We start from the raw sequence: 19,151 nt of genomic DNA, 5'->3' as shown, positions 1-19,151 counted from the left end.
GTTACCCTACACACACACAGTGAGACACACACACAGTCACACACAGTCACACACACAGTCACATATTGTAGCCGTTACCCTACACACACAGTCACACACACAGTCACACAGTGAGACAGTCACACACACAGTCACACACACAGTCACATATTGTAGCCGTTACCCTACACACACACAGTCACACACAGTCACACACAGTCACACACACACAGTGAGACAGTGACACACACACAGTGACACACACAACCAGTCACACACACACACAGTGACACACAGTCACACAGTGACACACACACACAGTCACACACACACACACAGTGACACACAGTCACACACACACACAGTCACACACAGTGACACACACACAGTCACACACACACACAGTGACACACAAACACACAGTGACACACACAGTGACACACACACACTGACACACACACAGTGACACACACAGTGACACACACACACAGTGACACACACACACACAGTGACACACAGTGACACACACACAGTGACACACACACAGTGACACACACACACAGTGACACACACACACACACACAGTGACACACACACACAGTGACACACACACACACAGTGACACACACACAGTGACACACACACAGTGACACACACACACAGTGACACACACACACACAGTGACACACAGTGACACACACACACACAGTGACACACACACACACAGTGACACACACACACACGCGCACACACACAGTGAGTGATTGGTGAGTGATTGGTGAGTGACTGGTGAGTGATTGGTGAGTGATTGGTGAGTAATTGGTGAGTAATTGGTGAGTACCTGGGTGAGTAATTGGTGAGTACCTGGGTGAGGTATTGGTGAGTAATTGGTGAGTGATTGGTGAGTAATTGGTGAGTGATTGGTGAGTAATTGGTGAGTGATTGGTGAGTGACTGGTGAGTACTTGGTGAGTATTTGGTGAGTGATTGGTGAGTGATTGGTGAGTAATTGGTGAGTGATTGGTGAGTAATTGGTGAGTAATTGGTGAGTAATTGGTGAGTGACTGGTGAGTAATTGGTGAGTAATTGGTGAGTAATTGGTGAGTACCTGGGTGAGTGATTGGTGAGTAATTGGTGAGTATCTGGGTGAGGTATTCTTGAGTAACTGGTGAGTAATTGGTGAGTGATTGGTGAGTAATTGGTGAGTAATTGGTGAGTGACTGGTGAGTAATTGGTGAGTAATTGGTGAGTAACTGGTGAGCAATTGGTGAGTAATTGGTGAGTAATTGGTTAGTACCTGGGTGAGTAATTGGTGAGTAACTGGTGAGTAATTGGTGAGTACTTGGTGAGTGATTGGTGAGTAACTGGTGAGTAATTGGTAACTGGTGAGTGACTGGTGAGTAATTGGTGAGTACTTGGTGAGTATTTGGTGAGTGATTGGTGAGTACCTGGGTGAGGTATTTGGTGAGTAACTGGTGAGTAATTGGTAACTGGTGAGTGACTGGTGAGTAATTGGTGAGGTATTGGTGAGTAATTGGTGAGTAATTGGTGAGTAACTGGTGAGTAACTGGTGAGTGACTGGTGAGTAATTGGTGAGGTATTGGTGAGTAATTGGTGAGTATTTGGTGAGTGATTGGTGAGTGACTGGTGAGTGATTGGTGAGTAACTGGTGAGTGATTGGTGAGTGATTGGTGAGGTATTGGTGAGTAATTGGTGAGTAATTGGTGAGTGATTGGTGAGTGATTGGTGAGTATTTGGTGAGTAATTGGTGAGTAATTGGTGAGTGATTGGTGAGTGACTGGGAAGTAATTGGTGAGTGATTGGTGAGTGATTGGTGAGTATTTGATGAGTAATTGGTGAGTAATTGGTGAGTGATTGGTGAGGTATTGGTGAGTAATTGGTGAGTGATTGGTGAGTGATTGGTGAGTGATTGGTGAGTAACTGGTGAGTAATTGGTGAATATTTGGTGAGTATTTGGTGAGTAACTGGTGAGTAACCGGTGAGTGACTGGTGAGTGATTGGTGAGTAATTGGTGAGTAATTGGTGAGTGATTGGTGAGAAATTGGTGAGTAATTGGTGAGTAATTGGTGAGTGATTGGTGAGTGATTGGTGAGTAATTGGTGAGTATTTGGTGAGTAACTGGTGAGTGATTGGTGAGTGATTGGTGAGTGATTCGTGAGTAATTGGTGAGTATTTGGTGAGTAACTGGTGAGTGATTGGTGAGTAATTGGTGAGTGACTGGTGAGTGATTGGTGAGTAACTGGTGAGTAATTGGTGAGTGATTGGTGAGTGATTGGTGAGTGATTGGTGAGTAACTGGTGAGTGATTGGTGAGTAATTGGTGAGTGATTGGTGAGTAATTGGTGAGTGATTGGTGAGTGATTGGAGAGTAACTGGTGAGTGATTGGTGAGTAACTGGTGAGTGATTGGTGAGTAATTGGTGAGTGATTGGTAATTGGTGAGTATTTGGTGAGTAATTGGTGAGTGATTGGTGAGTAATTGGTGAGTGGTTGGTGAGTGATTGGTGAGTGATTGGTGAGTGACTGGTGAGTGATTGGTGAGTAATTGGTGAGTGATTGGTGAGTAATTGGTGAGTGATTGGTGAGTGACTGGTGAGTGATTGGTGAGTAACTGGTGAAGTAATTGGTGAGTGACTGGTGAGTGATTGGTGAATATTTGGTGAGTATTTGGTGAGTAATTGGTGAGTATTTGGTGAGTAACTGGTGAGTGATTGGTGAGTAATTGGTGAGTGACTGGTGAGTGATTGGTGAGTGATTGGTGAGTAATTGGTGAGTGATTGGTGAGTAATTGGTGAGTAACTGGTGAGTGATTGGTGAGTGATTGGTGAGTGATTCGTGAGTAATTGGTGAGTATTTGGTGAGTAACTGGTGAGTAACTGGTGAGTGATTGGTGAGTAATTGGTGAGTGATTGGTGAGTACCTGGGTGAGTAATTGGTGAGTAATCGGTGAGTAATTGGTGAGTGATTGGTGAGTAATTGGTGAGTAATTGGTGAGTGATTGGTGAGTATTTGGTGAGTAATTGGTGAGTAATTGGTGAATATTTGGTGAGTAACTGGTGAGCGATTGGTGAGTAACTGGTGAGTGATTGGTGAGTAATTGGTGAGTGATTGGTGAGTACCTGGGTGAGGTATTTGCCGTCTGGACGTAGAACCTTGAGGGAAAGTTCCAGAATGAGCCACAGGAACTCCCACGAAGAGTCTGGGGGTGGTGAGCAGTGGTGAGCAGTGGTGAGTAGTGAGAAGTAGTGAGGAGTGGTGAGTGGTGGTGACTGGTGGTGAGTAGTGGTGAGTAGTGGTGAGGAGTGGTGAGTGGTGAGTGGTGAGCAGTGGTGAGTAGTGGTGAGTGGGGGTGAGTGGTGAGGAGTGGTGGTGAGTGGTGAGGAGTAGTGAGTGGGGGTGAGGAGTGGTGAGGAGTGGTGAGTGGGGGTGAGTAGTGGTGAGCAGTGGTGAGTGGGGGTGAGAGGTGGTGAGCAGTGGTGAGTAGTGAGTGGTGAGTAGTGGTGAGTGGTGAGTAGTGGTGAGGAATGGTGAGGAGTGGTGAGTGGGGGTGAGTGGTGAGTAGTGGTGGTGAGTAGTGGTGAGTGGTGAGGAGTAGTGAGTGGGGGTGGTGAGCAGTGGTGAGTAGTGGTGAGTGGTGGTGGTGAGTAGTGGTGAGTGGTGAGGAGTAGTGAGTGGGGGTGGTGAGCAGTGGTGAGTAGTGGTGAGTGGGGGTGGTGAGTAGTGGTGAGGAGTAGTGAGTGGGGGTGGTGAGTAGTGGTGAGTAGTGGTGAGTGGTGGTGAGTAGTGGTGAGTAGTGGTGAGTAATGGTGAATAGTGGTGGTGAGTAGTGGTGAGTAGTGGTGAGTAGTGGTGAGGAGTGGTGAGTGGGGGTGAGTGGTGGTGAGGAGTGGTGAGCAGTGGTGAGGAGTGGTGAGTGGTGGTGAGTAGTGGTGAGTAGTGGTGAGCAGTAGTGGTGAGTGGGGGTGAGTGGTGGTGAGGAGTGATGAGTAGTGGTGAGTAGTGGTGAGTAGTGGTGAGTAGTGGTGAGGAGTAGTGAGGAGTGAGTAGTGGTGAGTAGTGGTGAGTGGGGGTGAGTAGTGGTGAGTAGTGGTGAGTAGTGGTGAGCAGTAGTGGTGAGTAGTGCGTAGTGGTGAGTAGTGGTGAGGAGTGGTGAGTGGTGGTGAGTAGTGATGGCTGGGGGTGGTGAGCAATGGTGGTGAGGAATAGTGAGGAGTGGTGAGCAGTGGTGAGCGGTGGTGAGTGGGGGTGGTGAGTAGTGGTGAGGAGTAGTGAGTGGTGGTTAGGAGTGGTGAGTAGTGGTGAGGAGTGGTGAGTGGTGGTGAGGAGTAGTGAGTAGTGAGTGGTGAGCAGTGTTGAGGAGTAGTGAGTGGGGGTGGTGAGTAGTGAGCAGTGAGTAGTGGTGAGGAGTGGTGAGCAGTGGTGAGGAGTGGTGAGTGGGGGTGGTGAGTAGTGGTGGTGAGTGGGGGTGGTGAGTGGGGGTGGTGAGTGGGGGTGGTGAGTGGGGGTGGTGAGTGGGGGTGGTGAGTGTGGTGGTGAGTGTGGTGGTGAGTGTAGTGGTGAGTGTGGTGGTGAGTGTAGTGGTGAGTGTGGTGGTGAGTGTGGTGGTGAGTGTAGTGGTGAGTGTAGTGGTGAGTGTAGTGGTGAGTGTGGTGGTGAGTGTGGTGGTGAGTGTAATGGTGAGTGTAGTGGTGAGTGTGGTGGTGAGTGTGGTGGTGAGTGTAGTGGTGAGTGTAGTGGTGAGTGTAGTGGTGAGTGTGGTGGTGAGTGTAGTGGTGAGTGTGGTGGTGAGTGTAGTGGTGAGTGTAGTGGTGAGTGTGGTGGTGAGTGTAGTGGTGAGTGTAGTGGTGAGTGTAGTGATGAGTGTGGTGGTGAGTGTAGTGGTGAGTGTGGTGGTGAGTGTAGTGGTGAGTGTAGTGGTGAGTGTAGTGGTGAGTGTGGTGGTGAGTGTAGTGGTGAGTGTAGTGGAGAGTATAGTGGTGAGTGTAGTGGTGAGTGTGGTGGTGAGTGTAGTGGTGAGTGTGGTGGTGAGTGTGGTGGTGAGTGTGGTGGTGAGTGTAGTGGTGAGTGTAGTGGTGAGTGTGGTGGTGAGTGTAGTGGTGAGTGTAGTGATGAGTGTAGTGGTGAGTGTAGTGGTGAGTGTAGTGGTGAGTATAGTGGTGAGTGTAGTGGTGAGTATAGTGGTGAGTGTAGTGGTGAGTGTAGCGGTGAGTGTAGTGGTGAGTGTAGTGGTGAGTGTGGTGGTGAGTGTAGTGGTGAGTGTAGTGGTGAGTGTAGTGGTGAGTGGTGAGTGTAGTGGTGGTGAGTGTAGCGGTGAGTGTAGTGGTGAGTGTGGTGGTGAGTGTAGTGGTGAGTGTAGTGGTGAGTGTAGTGGTGAGTGTGGTGGTGAGTGTAGTGGTGAGTGTAGTGGTGAGTATAGTGGTGAGTGTAGTGGTGAGTATAGTGGTGAGTGTAGTGGTGAGTATAGTGGTGAGTGTAGTGGTGAGTGTAGCGGTGAGTGTAGTGGTGAGGGTAGTGGTGAGCGTGGTGGTGAGTGTAGTGGTGAGTGTAGTGGTGAGTGTAGTGGTGAGTGGTGAGTGTAGTGGTGGTGAGTGTAGCGGTGAGTGTAGTGGTGAGTGTGGTGGTGAATGTAGTGGTGAGTGGTGAGTGTAGTGGTGGTGAGTGTAGTGGTGAGTGTAGCGGTGAGGGTACCGTGGTGGGGACTGTAGTGGTGAGTGTAGTGGTGAGTGGTGAGTATAGTGGTGAGTGTAGTGGTGAGTGTAGTGGTGAGTGTGGTGGTGAGTGTAGTGGTGAGTGTAGTGGTGAGTGTAGTGGTGAGTGTAGTGGTGAGTGTGGTGGTGAGTGTAGTGGTGAGTGTAGTGGTGAGTGTAGTGGTGAGTGTGGTGGTGAGTGGTGAGTGGTGGTGAGTGTAGTGGTGAGTGGTGGTGAGTGTAGTGGTGAGTGGTGGTGAGTGTAGTGGTGAGTGCTGGTGAGTGGTGAGTGTGGTGGTGAGTGTGGTGGTGAGTGTAGTGGTGAGTGTAGCGGTGAGGGTACCGTGGTGGTGACTGTAGTGGTGAGTGTAGTGGTGAGTGGTGAGTGCTGGTGAGTATAGTGGTGAGTGTAGTGGTGAGTGTAGTGGTGAGTGTAGCGGTGAGTGGTGCTGGTGAGTGGTGAGTGTAGTGGTGAGTGTAGTGGTGAGTGTAGCGGTGAGTGGTGCTGGTGAGTGGTGAGTGTAGTGGTGAGTGTAGTGGTGAGTGTAGTGGTGGTGGTGAGTGGTAAGTGTAGCGGTGAGCGGTGCTGGTGAGTGGTGAGTGTGGTGGTGAGTGGTGAGTGTAGTGGTGAGTGTACTGGTGAGTGGTGAGTGTAGTGGTGAGTGTAGCGGTGAGTGGTGAGTGTAGTGGTGAGTGTAGCGGTGAGTGTAGCGGTGAGTGGTGAGTGTAGTGGTGAGTGTAGTGGTGAGTGTAGTGGTGAGTGTAGTGGTGTGTGTAGTGGTGAGTGTTGTGGTGAGTGTAGTGGTGAGTGTAGTGGTGAGTGATGCTGGTGAGTGGTGAGTGTAGTGGTGAGTGTAGTGGTGAGTGTAGTGGTGAGTGTAGTGGTGAGTGAGTGGTGAGTGTAGTGGTGAGTGTAGTGGTGAGTGTAGTGGTGAGTGTAGTGGTGGTGAGTGTAGTGGTGAGTGTAGTGGTGAGTGTAGTGGTGAGTGTAGCGGTGAGTGTGGTGGTGAGTGTGGTGGTGAGTGTGGTGGTGAGTGTGGTGGTGAGTGTAGTGGTGAGTGTAGTGGTGAGTGTAGTGGTGAGTGTAGTGGTGAGGGTACCGTGGTGGTGAGTGGTGAGTGTAGTGGTGAGTAGTGGTGAGTGGTGAGTGTAGTGGTGAGTATAGTGGTGAGTGTGGTGGTGAGTGTAGTGGTGAGTGTAGTGGTGAGTGGTGAGTGTAGTGGTGAGTGTAGTGGTGAGTGTAGTGGTGAGTGGTGAGTGTAGTGGTGAGTGTAGTGGTGAGTGTAGTGGTGAGTGTGGTGGTGAGTGTAGTGGTGAGTGGTGCTGGTGAGTGGTGAGTGTAGTGGTGAGTGGTGCTGGTGAGTGGTGAGTGTAGTGGTGAGTGTGGTGGTGAGTGTGGTGGTGAGTGTAGTGGTGAGTGGTGCTGGTGAGTGGTGAGTGTAGTGGTGAGTGGTGCTGGTGAGTGGTGAGTGCTGGTGAGTGTAGCGGTGAGGGTAGTGGTGGTGAGTGTAGTGGTGAGTGTGGTGGTGAGTGGTGAGTGCTGGTGAGTGTAGTGGTGGTGAGTGTAGTGGTGAGTGTAGTGGTGAGTGTAGCGGTGAGTGTAGCGGTGAGTGTGGTGGTGAGTGTGGTGGTGAGTGTGGTGGTGAGTGTAGTGGTGAGTGTAGTGGTGAGTGTAGTGGTGAGTGTAGTGGTGAGTGTGGTGGTGAGTGTGGTGGTGAGTGTAGTGGTGAGTGTAGTGGTGAGTGTAGTGGTGAGTGTAGCGGTGAGTGTGGTGGTGAGTGTGGTGGTGAGTGTGGTGGTGAGTGTAGTGGTGAGTGTAGTGGTGAGTGTGGTGGTGAGTGTGGTGGTGAGTGTGGTGGTGAGTGTAGTGGTGAGTGTAGTGGTGAGTGTAGTGGTGCTGGTGAGTGGTGAGTGTAGTGGTGAGTGTAGTGGTGAGTGGTGCTGGCGAGTGGTGAGTGTAGTGGTGAGTGGTGCTGGCGAGTGGTGAGTGTAGTGGTGAGGGTACCGTGGTGGTGAGTGTGGTGGTGAGTGTAGTGGTGAGTGTGGTGGTGAGTGTGGTGGTGAGTGTAGTGGTGAGTGTAGTGGTGAGTGTAGTGGTGAGTGTAGTGGTGAGTGGTGAGTGTAGTGGTGAGTGTAGTGGTGAGGGTACCGTGGTGGTGAGTGGTCGAGATGGGGATGGCCGTGAGGTCGTTGATGATGAAGTCAAACTCCGTGCCGCTGTCAGCGTAGCGACGTAGAGCGGGAACACAGTCACCCACCACGATCTACACACACACAGTGTGACACACACAGTCACACACACAGTGTGACACACAGTCACACACACACAGTCACCCACCACGATCTACACACACACAGTGTGACACACAGTCACACACAGTCACACACACAGTCACACACCACAATCTACACACACACACACACAGTCACACACACACAGTCACCCACCACGATCTACACACACACACAGTGTGACACACACAGTCACACACCACGATCTACACACACACAGTGTGACACACACACAGTGTGACACACACACAGTCACAGTCACCCACCACGATCTACACACACACAGTGTGACACACACAGTCACCCACCACGATCTACACACAGTCACACAGTCACACACACAGTCACCCACCACGATCTACACAGTCACACAGTCACACACAGTCACACAGTCACACACACAGTCACACACAGTCACACAGTCACACACACAGTCACACACACACAGTCACACACAGTCACACACACACACAGTCACCCACCACGATCTACACACACACACAGTCACAGTCACACAGTCACACACACACACAGTCACCCACCACGATCTACACACACACAGTCACACACAGTGTGACACACACAGTCACCCACCACAATCTACGCACAGTCACACACACAGTCACCCACCACGATCTACACACACACAGTCACACACAGTCACACACACAGTCACCCACCACGATCTACACACAGTCACACAGTCACCCACACAGTCACACACACACAGTGTGACACACACACACACAGTCACCCACCACGATCTACACACACACAGTCACCCACCACGATCTACACACACACAGTCACACACACAGTCACACACACAGTCACACACACACAGTCACACAGTCACCCACCACGATCTACACACACACACACACACAGTCACACACAGTCACACACACACACAGTCACCCACCACGATCTACACACACACAGTCACACAGTCACACACACAGTCACACACAGTCACCCACCACGATCTACACACACACAGTGACACACACAGTCACACACACAGTCACACACACAGTGACACACACACAGTCACACAGTCACACACACAGTCACACACACAGTCACACACACAGTCACACACACACAGTCACACAGTCACCCACCACGATCTACACACAGTCACACAGTCAACAACAACCGCCATTCGCCACTAAGTGGCGGTGACGTCACCACGACGCTTGTGCCAGGCTATGTGCACCCTGAGGCCACGTGAAGTGTCGAACGCCCGCTGGCAGGAGGTCACGGGGCAGACCCAGGTGCCACTGGTCGACTGACTGAGATGACTGGCTGATGCACCACCTGTGCCCCCTACTGTGCCAACCTGCTGTGCTTTAGCCACCCGGCGCTCCGCTCGCTGTTGTGAGCGTCGCTCCTCCGCCCTCCGTTGTTGTTGGAGGGCGACTGCCTCCAACTGCCCAGTAGCATCCTTCACGAGCCTCCTCCACAGAGGCCGATCTTGACACCGCTGGTACCAGTCATCGGCAAGTCCACTCAGCTCCACGTCCTCCTGTACCACATCACTCCATCTCTTCTCTAGCCCGTGCCGCGCCCGCTTAGCCCCCTCAATCCGGCCAAACAAAAGCTGTTTCGGCATGCGGTGGCTGGGCATGCGGGCTACATGACCCAGCCATCGCAGTCTTGCCTGCCGGAGGAGCTCACCGATGGGACCCTGCCCAGATCTTTCAAGGATTTGTGAGCTCCTCACCCAATCCATTCTGGTTAAACCCAGGATGGATCGTAGGCAGGCCAGCCTAAATGTTTCTAACCGGCGAAGATGTTCCATTAGGGGGGTCCACGTTTCGCAAGCGTAGAGAAGGGAGGGAATGACCGTGGCCGAGAAGACCTGAAGCTTAGTGCGGAGCGACAGACCAGGTAGCTTCCACACAGCGTTACGCAACCAATGAAAAGATATTGCCGCTCGACTGATTCGGAGTGAGACCTCTGCTGTTAAACTGGAGCCAGTCATAAGCACACTGCCCAGGTATGGGAAACTCTCCACTCTCTCCACAACTGCCCCATCACCGATTGGGAGTTGTGGGGGTGGAGTGTCCGATGGTACAAAATACCCAGGCAGGTGCTTAGTTTTGGTGGGGCTGATGGTAAGGCCCCACCTCTTAGTGGCACGCTCCAGTCTCAGCAGCAGCTTCTCCAACTCCTCCTCTGACTGAGCAGCTATTACCAAATCATCAGCATACATAACGTGGTTGAGCAATAGGGAGCCATCCCTTGACCGCACCCGGGCATCGATTAGCCTCCCATTATATCTGTACCATATGGAGATTCCCCCGGTACAGCTATTGAAGGCTTCACGAACTACGTGGTCAAAATAGATGTTAAATAATGTGGGAGCCAGAGGACATCCCTGTCGCACCCCAAGGTGTACAGGGAATGGCTCTGACTCCCGGCCACGTAGTTTTACCCGGGCCCGCTCACCATCATGAAGGTCCTTAATGATCGTGAGCAGAGGGTCAGGTACTCCAAAAGCACGAAGAACGACCCAGAGCCCAGGCCTACTGATGGTATCATAGGCCTTGACCAGGTCAATAAAGCAGAGATGTAGGTCTTGTTGGAATTCCCTACACCTCTGCTGTAGCAGACGGACAGAAAATATGGCATCTGTGCAGGACCACCCTTTCCTGAAACCGCATTGGGGCTCCGCAAGCCTTTCCTCAGCGTGCCTGGCAAGGCGATGCTGAATAATCCTTGCCAGGACCTTTCCCGGCACACTGAGGAGTGAGATGCCCCTGTAGTTGTTACAGTCTGTGCGGTCCCCCTTCTTAAAAAGGGGGACCACCAGGGCATCCTTCCAATCCTGCGGAACCCGTCCAGTGGTCCAGACTGTTGTTATGATGTCATATAGGGCAGTCTGTGCACAAACGCCATCCTCCCTCAGCATTTCGCTTGGGAGATCATCTCTGCCCGCTGCCTTTCCTGGTCTCAGACTCCGGATCGCCTTCAATACTTCCTCAGCAGATGGCACCTCAGCCAGCCACTCACAGGGGGTGACTTCATCCAATATTTGAGGCACCGCAGCCTCAGCAGGGTCATCCTCACTTTGTGCCACGATGTTTTCCTGGCTGAGGGATTTTCCCTCCCCCAGGACCTCACAGAAATGCTCAGCAAATCTGTGAACCTATTCCTGGGGGTCGGAAATTGGTACCCCGTTTTTTCCCCTAATGATGGTAATAGGTGTGGCGCTGCAGGTTACTTTTTTGATGGAGTTAAATAGAGATTTGTGATCACGGGCCACTGAGGCAGACTCCATCTCCTCAGCAACCCGCGACCACCACCCATCCTTGCAGCGCCTCACGGCTCTCCGAACCTCCGAGCGAAGGCTGCGGTAAGCCTCCTCATTCTCTGACGTGGGATTCTGTAGCCGATGACAGTGGGCCTGTCGCTTTTTCTAAACCATCCTGAACAACTCCTCTGTCATCCAGGGTGTCTGGGGAGGTCTGGACCGCGTACCCAAAGCAGCCATTGCAGCTGCATGAGTCACAGTCCTAAAACCTCGCCCATTTACCCTCGACATCAGGAGGAGTCGGGGACGATGCCAATCCCAGCCGCAAGCGATGATGAAATTCTCGCTTGCAACTTTCATCAGATAACTGAAACCAGGCCACTTTAGGTTGGAATGGGGTCCTGGGTGTACACCCACCACCGGAGTGGAAGAATGGCAGGCGCATCTTACAGATGACTAGTCGATGGTCAGAGGGCAGATCAGCTCCACGGTAGGTCCTGGTGTCAAGGACATGGGCTCGCATTCGCTGGTCCGTCACTATGTAGTCCAGCAGATGTTCTTGCTTGGACCCGGCATGCATCCATGATGTTGTGTGGATGCGCCGATGCCGGAACAGCGTGTTGGTAATTACAAGCCCATGGGCTGCACAAAAATCTAGCAGCCTCCTACCGTTGTTATTGAGCTGATCTGGCCCATACCCTCCAATCACTCCAGACCAGGTGCCAGTATCATGACCAACTCGGGCATTGAAGTCACCCAACATGATGACTCTATCCCGAGGGGCCACTTTAGCCAGCACCTGTGACAGGAGGTCATAGAAGGCATCTGACTCATCGGCTTTGCCTGCATCCCTCCACGGATGTTCATCTTCGGTGGGGGCATAAGTAACCACGACCACCATTCCTTGCCTCCGGTTGATGGGAAGGCGAGCCCAAAGTAGCCTGGGGCTTACAGCTTCCCACACCTCACCGCCACGCTCCCACGCCCCCTTCATTCTTTTGTTCAAAAGAAGACCCACACCCTGTTGTTTGGCAGTCTGCTGCCCCGAGTAGAGGACTGTCCACCCCTCATGGTGGCAGGAGCCAGAGCCGGTCCACCGGACCTCCTGAATGCCGCATAGATCCAGGCGGTACCGGTCCAGCTCCCGACAGAGGAGTGGCAGCCTCTCCTCTGCAGTGAGCGTTCGAAGATTCCACGTGGCCACCCGTAGTGGCTTTTCGTTGTTTCTGGAGTAGCCCCGAGGGTAGGTATTCAATCTCCTGGCTCCGCCAATTGGGGTTTGGCCAGGAGACGTCATAGACGCCTGGCCCCCCGGGGCCTCCGGCACAAGCTTAGTTGTTACATATTTCAGTTTAATTCGTGGTTTCGTGGTAATTAATTGAAGGTGGAGGGGTTACCAGCCCCTCGCACCCGTCCAGAGCCCCCGTTTAGCCCCTGTGGTGGACACATATGCCATGAGGGGAGGAGCCAATCAAAATTGGATCTCCCCCCACAGCGCTGTCCACGACAGAGTTGCCCGTCCGGCACCGCGAGAAGGTAGGGGGTTGTTTTGCCGGACCAGTCACACACACACAGTCACACACACACACAGTCACACACAGTCACCCACCACGATCTACACAACAACAACAACCGCCATTCGCCACTAAGTGGCGGTGACGTCACCACGACGCTTGTGCCAGGCTATGTGCACCCTGAGGCCACGTGAAGTGTCGAACGCCCGCTGGCAGGAGGTCACGGGGCAGACCCAGGTGCCACGGGTCGACTGACTGAGATGACTGGCTGATGCACCACCTGTGCCCCCTACTGTGCCAACCTGCTGTGCTTTAGCCACCCGGCGCTCCGCTCGCTGTTGTGAGCGTCGCTCCTCCGCCCTCCGTTGTTGTTGGAGGGCGACTGCCTCCAACTGCCCAGTAGCATCCTTCACGAGCCTCCTCCACAGAGGCCGATCTTGACACCGCTGGTACCAGTCATCGGCAAGTCCACTCAGCTCCACGTCCTCCTGTACCACATCACTCCATCTCTTCTCTAGCCCGTGCCGCGCCCGCTTAGCCCCCTCAATCCGGCCAAACAAAAGCTGTTTCGGCATGCGGTGGCTGGGCATGCGGGCTACATGACCCAGCCATCGCAGCCTTGCCTGCCGGAGGAGCTCACCGATGGGACCCTGCCCAGATCTTTCAAGGATTTGTGAGCTCCTCACACAATCCAGTCTGGTTAAACCCAGGATGGATCGTAGGCAGGCCAGCCTAAATGTTTCTAACCGGCGAAGATGTTCCATTAGGGGGGTCCACGTTTCGCAAGCGTAGAGAAGGGAGGGAATGACCGTGGCCGAGAAGACCTGAAGCTTAGTGCGGAGCGACAGACCAGGTAGCTTCCACACAGTGTTACGCAACCGATGAAAAGATATTGCCGCTCGACTGATTCGGAGTGAGACCTCTGCTGTTAAACTGGAGCCAGTCATAAGCACACTGCCCAGGTATGGGAAACTCTCCACTCTCTCCACAACTGCCCCATCACCGATTGGGATTTGTGGGGGTGGAGTGTCCGATGGTACAAAATACCCAGGCAGGTGCTTAGTTTTGGTGGGGCTGATGGTAAGGCCCCACCTCTTAGTGGCACGCTCCAGTCTCAGCAGCAGCTTCTCCAACTCCTCCTCTGACTGAGCAGCTATTACCAAATCATCAGCATACATAACGTGGTTGAGCAATAGGGAGCCATCCCTTGACCGCACCCGGGCATCGATTAGCCTCCCATTATATCTGTACCATATGGAGATTCCCCCGGTACAGCTATTGCAGGCTTCACGAACTACGTGGTCAAAATAGATGTTAAATAATGTGGGAGCCAGAGGACATCCCTGTCGCACCCCAAGGTGTACAGGGAATGGCTCTGACTCCCGGCCACGTAGTTTTACCCGGGCCCGCTCACCATCATGAAGGTCCTTAATGATCGTGAGCAGAGGGTCAGGTACTCCAAAAGCACGAAGAACGACCCAGAGCCCAGGTCTACTGATGGTATAATAGGCCTTGACCAGGTCAATAAAGCAGAGATGTAGGTCTTGTTGGAATTCCCTACACCTCTGCTGTAGCAGACGGACAGAAAATATGGCATCTGTGCAGGACCGCCCTTTCCTGAAACCGCATTGGGGCTCCGCAAGCCTCTCCTCAGCGTGCCTGGCAAGGCGATGCTGAATAATCCTTGCTAGGACCTTTCCCGGCACACTGAGGAGTGAGATGCCCCTGTAGTTGTTACAGTCTGTGCGGTCCCCCTTCTTAAAAAGGGGGACCACCAGGGCATCCTTCCAATCCTGCGGAACCCGTCCAGTGGTCCAGACTGTTGTTATGATGTCATATAGGGCAGTCTGTGCACAAACGCCACCCTCCCTCAGCATTTCGCTTGGGAGATCATCTCTGCCCGCTGCCTTTCCTGGTCTCAGACTCCGGATCGCCTTCAATACTTCCTCAGCAGATGGCACCTCAGCCAGCCACTCACAGGGGGTGACTTCTTCCAATATTTGAGGCACCGCAGCCTCAGCAGGGTCATCCTCACTTTGTGCCACGATGTTTTCCTGGCTGAGGGATTTTCCCTCCCCCAGGACCTCACAGAAATGCTCAGCAAATCTGCGAACCTGTTGCTGGGGGTCGGAGATTGGATCACCGTTTTTTCCCCTAATGATGGTAATAGGTGTGGCGCTGCAGGTTACTTTTTTAATGGAGTTAAATAGAGATTTGTGATCACGGGCCACTGAGGCAGACTCCATCTCCTCAGCAACCCGCGACCACCACCCATCCTTGCAGCGCCTCACGGCTCTCCGAACCTCCGAGCGAAGGCTGCGGTAAGCCTCCTCATTCTCTGACGTGGGATTCTGTAGCCGATGACAGTGGGCCTGTCGCTTTTTCTCAACCATCCTGAACACCTCCTCTGTCAGCCAGGGTCTCTGGGGAGGTCTGGACCGCGTACCCAAAGCAGCCATTGCAGCTGCATGAGTCACAGTCCTAAATCTCGCCCATTTACCCTCGACATCAGGAGGAGTGGGGGACGATGCCAATCCCAGCCGCAAGCGATGATTAAATTCTCGCTTGCAACTTTCATCAGATAACTGAGACCAGGCCACTTTAGGTGGGAATGGGGTTCTGGGTGTACACCCACCACCGGAGTGGAAGAATGGCAGGCGCATCTTACAGATGACTAGTCGATGGTCAGAGGGCAGATCAGCTCCACGGTAGGTCCTGGTGTCAAGGACATGGGCTCGCATCTGCTGGTCCGTCACTATGTAGTCCAGCAGATGTTCTTGCTTGGACCCGGCATGCATCCATGGTGTTGTGTGGATGCGCCGATGCCGGAACAGCGTGTTGGTAATTACAAGCCCATGGGCTGCACAAAAATCTAGCAGCCTCCTACCGTTGTTATTGAGCTGATCTGGCCCATGCCCTCCAATCACTCCAGACCAGGTGCCAGTATCATGACCAACTCGGGCATTGAAGTCACCCAACATGATGACTCTATCCCGAGGGGCCACTTTAGCCAGCACCTGTGACAGGTCATAGAAGGCATCTGACTCATCGGCTTTGCCTGCATCCCTCCACGGATGTTCATCTTCGGTGGGGGCATAAGTAACCACGACCACCATTCGTCGCCTCCGGTTGATTGGAAGGCGAGCCCAAAGTAGCCTGGGACTTACAGCTTCCCACACCTCACCGCCACGCTCCCACGCCCCCTTCATTCTTTTGTTCAAAAGAAGAGCCACACCCTGTTGTTTGGCAGTCTGCTGCCCCGAGTAGAGGACTGTCCACCCCTCATGGTGGCAGGAGCCAGAACCGGTCCACCGGACCTCCTGAATGCCACATAGATCCAGGCGGTACCGGTCCAGCTCCCGACAGAGGAGTGGCAGCCTCTCCTCCGCAGTGAGCGTTCGAACATTCCAAGTGGCCACACGAAGTGGCTTTTCGTTGTTTCTGGAGGAGCCCCGAGGGTAGATATTCAATCTCCTGGCTCCGCCAATTGAGGTTTGGTCAGGAGACGTCATAGATGCCTGGCCCCCCGGGGCCTCCGGCACAAGCTTATTAGTTACATATTTAAGTTTAATTCGCGGTTTAGTGGTAATTAATTCAAGGTGGAGGGGTTACCAGCCCCTCGCACCCGTCCAGAGCTCCTGTTTAGCCCCTGTGGTGGACACAGTGAGACACACACACAGTGACACACACACACACAGTGACACACACACAGTGACACACACACACAGTGACACACACAGTGACACACACACACAGTGACACACACAGTGACACACACACACACAGTGACACACACAGTGACACACACACACAGCGACACACACACACAGTGACACACACACACAGTGGTGAGTGAGTGTAGTGAGTAAGTGATTGTGGTGAGTGGTGAGTGAGTGTGGTGGTGAGTGGTCGTGAGTGTGGTGTGTGAGTGTGGTGGTGAGTGAGTGTGGTGGTGAGTGAGTGTGGTGAGTGAGTGGTGGTGAGTGAGTGAGTGAGTGTGGTGGTGAGTGAGTGTGGTGAGTGGGTGGTGAGTAAGTGATTGTGGTGAGTGGTGAGTAGGTGGTGAGTGAGTGTGGTGGTGAGTGGTCGTGAGTGTGGTGAGTGAGTGAGTGTGGTGGTGAGTGTGGTGAGTGGGTGGTGAGTGAGTGAGTGTGGTGAGTGATGAGTGGGTGGTGAGTGAGTGTGGTGGTGAGTGTGGTGAGTGAGTGTGTTGAGTGGTGAGTGGGTGGTGAGTGAGTGGTGAGTGAGTGTGGTGGTGAGTGTGGTGAGTGAGCGTGGTGAGTGGTGAGTGAGTGGTGAGTGAGTGTGTTGGGTGAGTGAGTGTGGTGAGTGAGTGGTGGTGAGTGGAGAGTGGGTGGTGAGTGTGGTGGTGAGTGTGGTGAGTAGGTGGCGAGTGTGGTGAGTGGTGAGTGTGTGTGGTGGTGAGAGTGATGGGTGAGTGAGTGTGGTGAGTGAGTGTGGTGAGTGTGGTGAGTGGTGGTGAGTGAGTAGTGAGTAGGTGGTGAGCTCACCTGGTGAGTAGGTGGTGAGTGTGGTGGTGAGTGAGTGGTGAGTGAGTGGTGAGTAGGTGGTGAGTGTGGTGGTGAGTGAGTGGTGAGTAGGTGGTGAGTGTGGTGGTGAGTGAATGGAGAGTGGGTGGTGAGTGTGGTGGTGAGTTTGGTGAGTAGGTGGCGAGTGTGGTGAGTGGTGTGTGTGGTGAGAGTGGTGGGTGAGTGAGTGTGGTGAGTGAGTGTGGTGAGTGGTGAGTGTGGTGAGTGGTGGTGAGAGTGGTGGGTGAGTGAGTGTGGTGAGTGAGTGTGGTGAGTGTGGTGAGTGGTGGTGAGTGGTGAGTAGGTGGTGAGCTCACCTGGTGAGTGTGGTGGTGAGTAGGTGGTGAGTGAGTGGTGGTGAGTGGTGAGTGAGTGTGGTGGTGAGTGGTGGTGAGTGGTGAGTGAGTGTGGTGGTGAGTAGGTGGTAAGCTCACCTGGTGAGTAGGTGGTGAGTGTGGTGGTGAGTGAGTGGTGAGTGAGTGGTGAGTAGGTGGTGAGTGTGGTGGTGAGTGAGTGGTGAGTAGGTGGTGAGTGTGGTGGTGAGTGAGTGGTGAGTAGGTGGTGAGCTCACCTGGTGAGTAGGTGGTGAGTGTGGTGGTGAATGTGTGGTGAGTGAGTGTGGTGAGAGAGTGGTGAGTGGTGGTGAGCTGACCTGGTGAGTGGTGGTGAGTGTGGTGGTGAGTGGTGAGTGAGTGGTGAGTGTGGTGGTGAGTGGTGAGTGGTGGTGAGCTCACCTGGTGAGTGTGGTGGTGAGTAGGTGGTGAGTTTGGTGGTGAGTGAGTGGTGAGTAGGTGGTGAGTAGGTGGTGAGTGAGTGTGGTGAGTGTGTGGTGAGTAGGTGGTGAGCTGACCTGGTGAGTGGGTCCACTGAGTGAGTGGTGAGTGAGTGTGGTGAGTGAGTGAGTGGTGAGTAGGTGGTGAGTGTGGTGGTGAGTGAGTAGGTGGTGAGTAGGTGGTGAGTGGTGAGTGTGGTGGTGAGTAGGTGGTGAGTGTGGTGGTGAGTGAGTGGTGAGTGGTGGTGAGCTGACCTGGTGAGTGGTGGTGGTGAGTGGTGGTGAGTGAGTGAGTGGTGAGTAGGTGGTGAGTAGGCGGTGAGTAGGTGGTGAGTGGTGGTGGTGAGTGTGGTGGTGAGTAGGTGGTGAGTAGGTGGTGAGTGTGGTGGTGAGTAGGTGGTGAGTAGGTGGTGAGTGGTGGTGGTGAGTGTGGTGGTGAGTAGGTGGTGAGTAGGTGGTGAGTGTGGTGGTGAGTAGGTGGTGAGTAGGTGGTGAGTGAGTGGTGAGTGCTGGTGAGCTGACCTGGTGAGTGGGTCCACTGAGTGAGTGGTGAGTAGGTGGTGAGTGTGGTGGTGTGGTGGTGAGTGTGGTGGTGAGTGTGGTGGTGAGTGTGGTGAGTGGTGGTGAGCTGATCTGGTGAGTGGTGGTGGTGAGTGAGTGTGGTGAGTGAGTGTGGTGAGTGAGTAGGTGGTGAGTAGGTGGTGAGTGGTTAGTGAGTGTGGTGAGTGAGTGGTGAGTAGGTGGTGAGTGTGGTGGTGAGTAGGTGGTGAGTGAGTGGTGAGTGAGTGGTGAGTGCTGGTGAGCTGACCTGGTGAGTGGTGGTGGTGAGTAGGTGGTGAGTGTGGTGAGTGGTGGTGAGTGTGGTGGTGAGTGTGGTGGTGAGTGTGGTGGTGAGTGAGTAGGTGGTAAGTAGGTGGTGAGTGGTGAGTGTGGTGGTGAGTAGGTGGTGAGTGAGTGGTGAGTGCTGGTGGTGAGTGAGTGGTGAGTGAGTGGTGAGTGGTGGTGAGCTGACCTGGTGAGTGGGTCCACTGAGTGAGTGGTGAGTGTGGTGGTGAGTGTGGTGGTGAGTAGGTGGTGAGTGTGGTGAGTGGTGGTGAGCTG

The 19,151-nt window shown here is 53.3% G+C and overlaps 1 protein-coding gene across 4 annotated transcripts in view; it reads right to left on the bottom strand.

Moving 5' to 3' along the window:
* SMS (spermine synthase) overlaps positions 1-19,151 on the bottom strand; it is a 73,279-nt gene that overhangs the window by 14,287 nt on the left and 39,841 nt on the right. For 3 of the 4 annotated variants that reach the window (XM_076055819.1, XM_076055820.1, XM_076055821.1), the window contains exons 1-3: positions 18,129-19,151; positions 7,834-7,948; positions 3,117-3,196 (exon numbers count right to left, since the gene is read on the bottom strand). The exon at positions 18,129-19,151 is cut by the window's right edge and continues 510 nt beyond it. In XM_076055819.1, the coding sequence (XP_075911934.1) occupies positions 3,117-3,196; positions 7,834-7,948; positions 18,129-19,151 (1,218 nt within the window). The remainder of the gene's footprint in view (positions 1-3,116; positions 3,197-7,833; positions 7,949-18,128) is intronic. The other variant, XM_076055822.1, reaches the window with a different exon arrangement.

Source organism: Petromyzon marinus, chromosome 73, assembly GCF_048934315.1.
Source record: "Petromyzon marinus isolate PM22_M1 ecotype Great Lakes invasive population chromosome 73, UKy_Petmar_22M1.pri1.0, whole genome shotgun sequence".
NCBI lineage: Eukaryota > Metazoa > Chordata > Hyperoartia > Petromyzontiformes > Petromyzontidae > Petromyzon > Petromyzon marinus.
The sequence above is the reverse complement of the archived record's forward strand: the minus strand, read 5'-3'. Positions and strand labels throughout refer to the sequence as shown.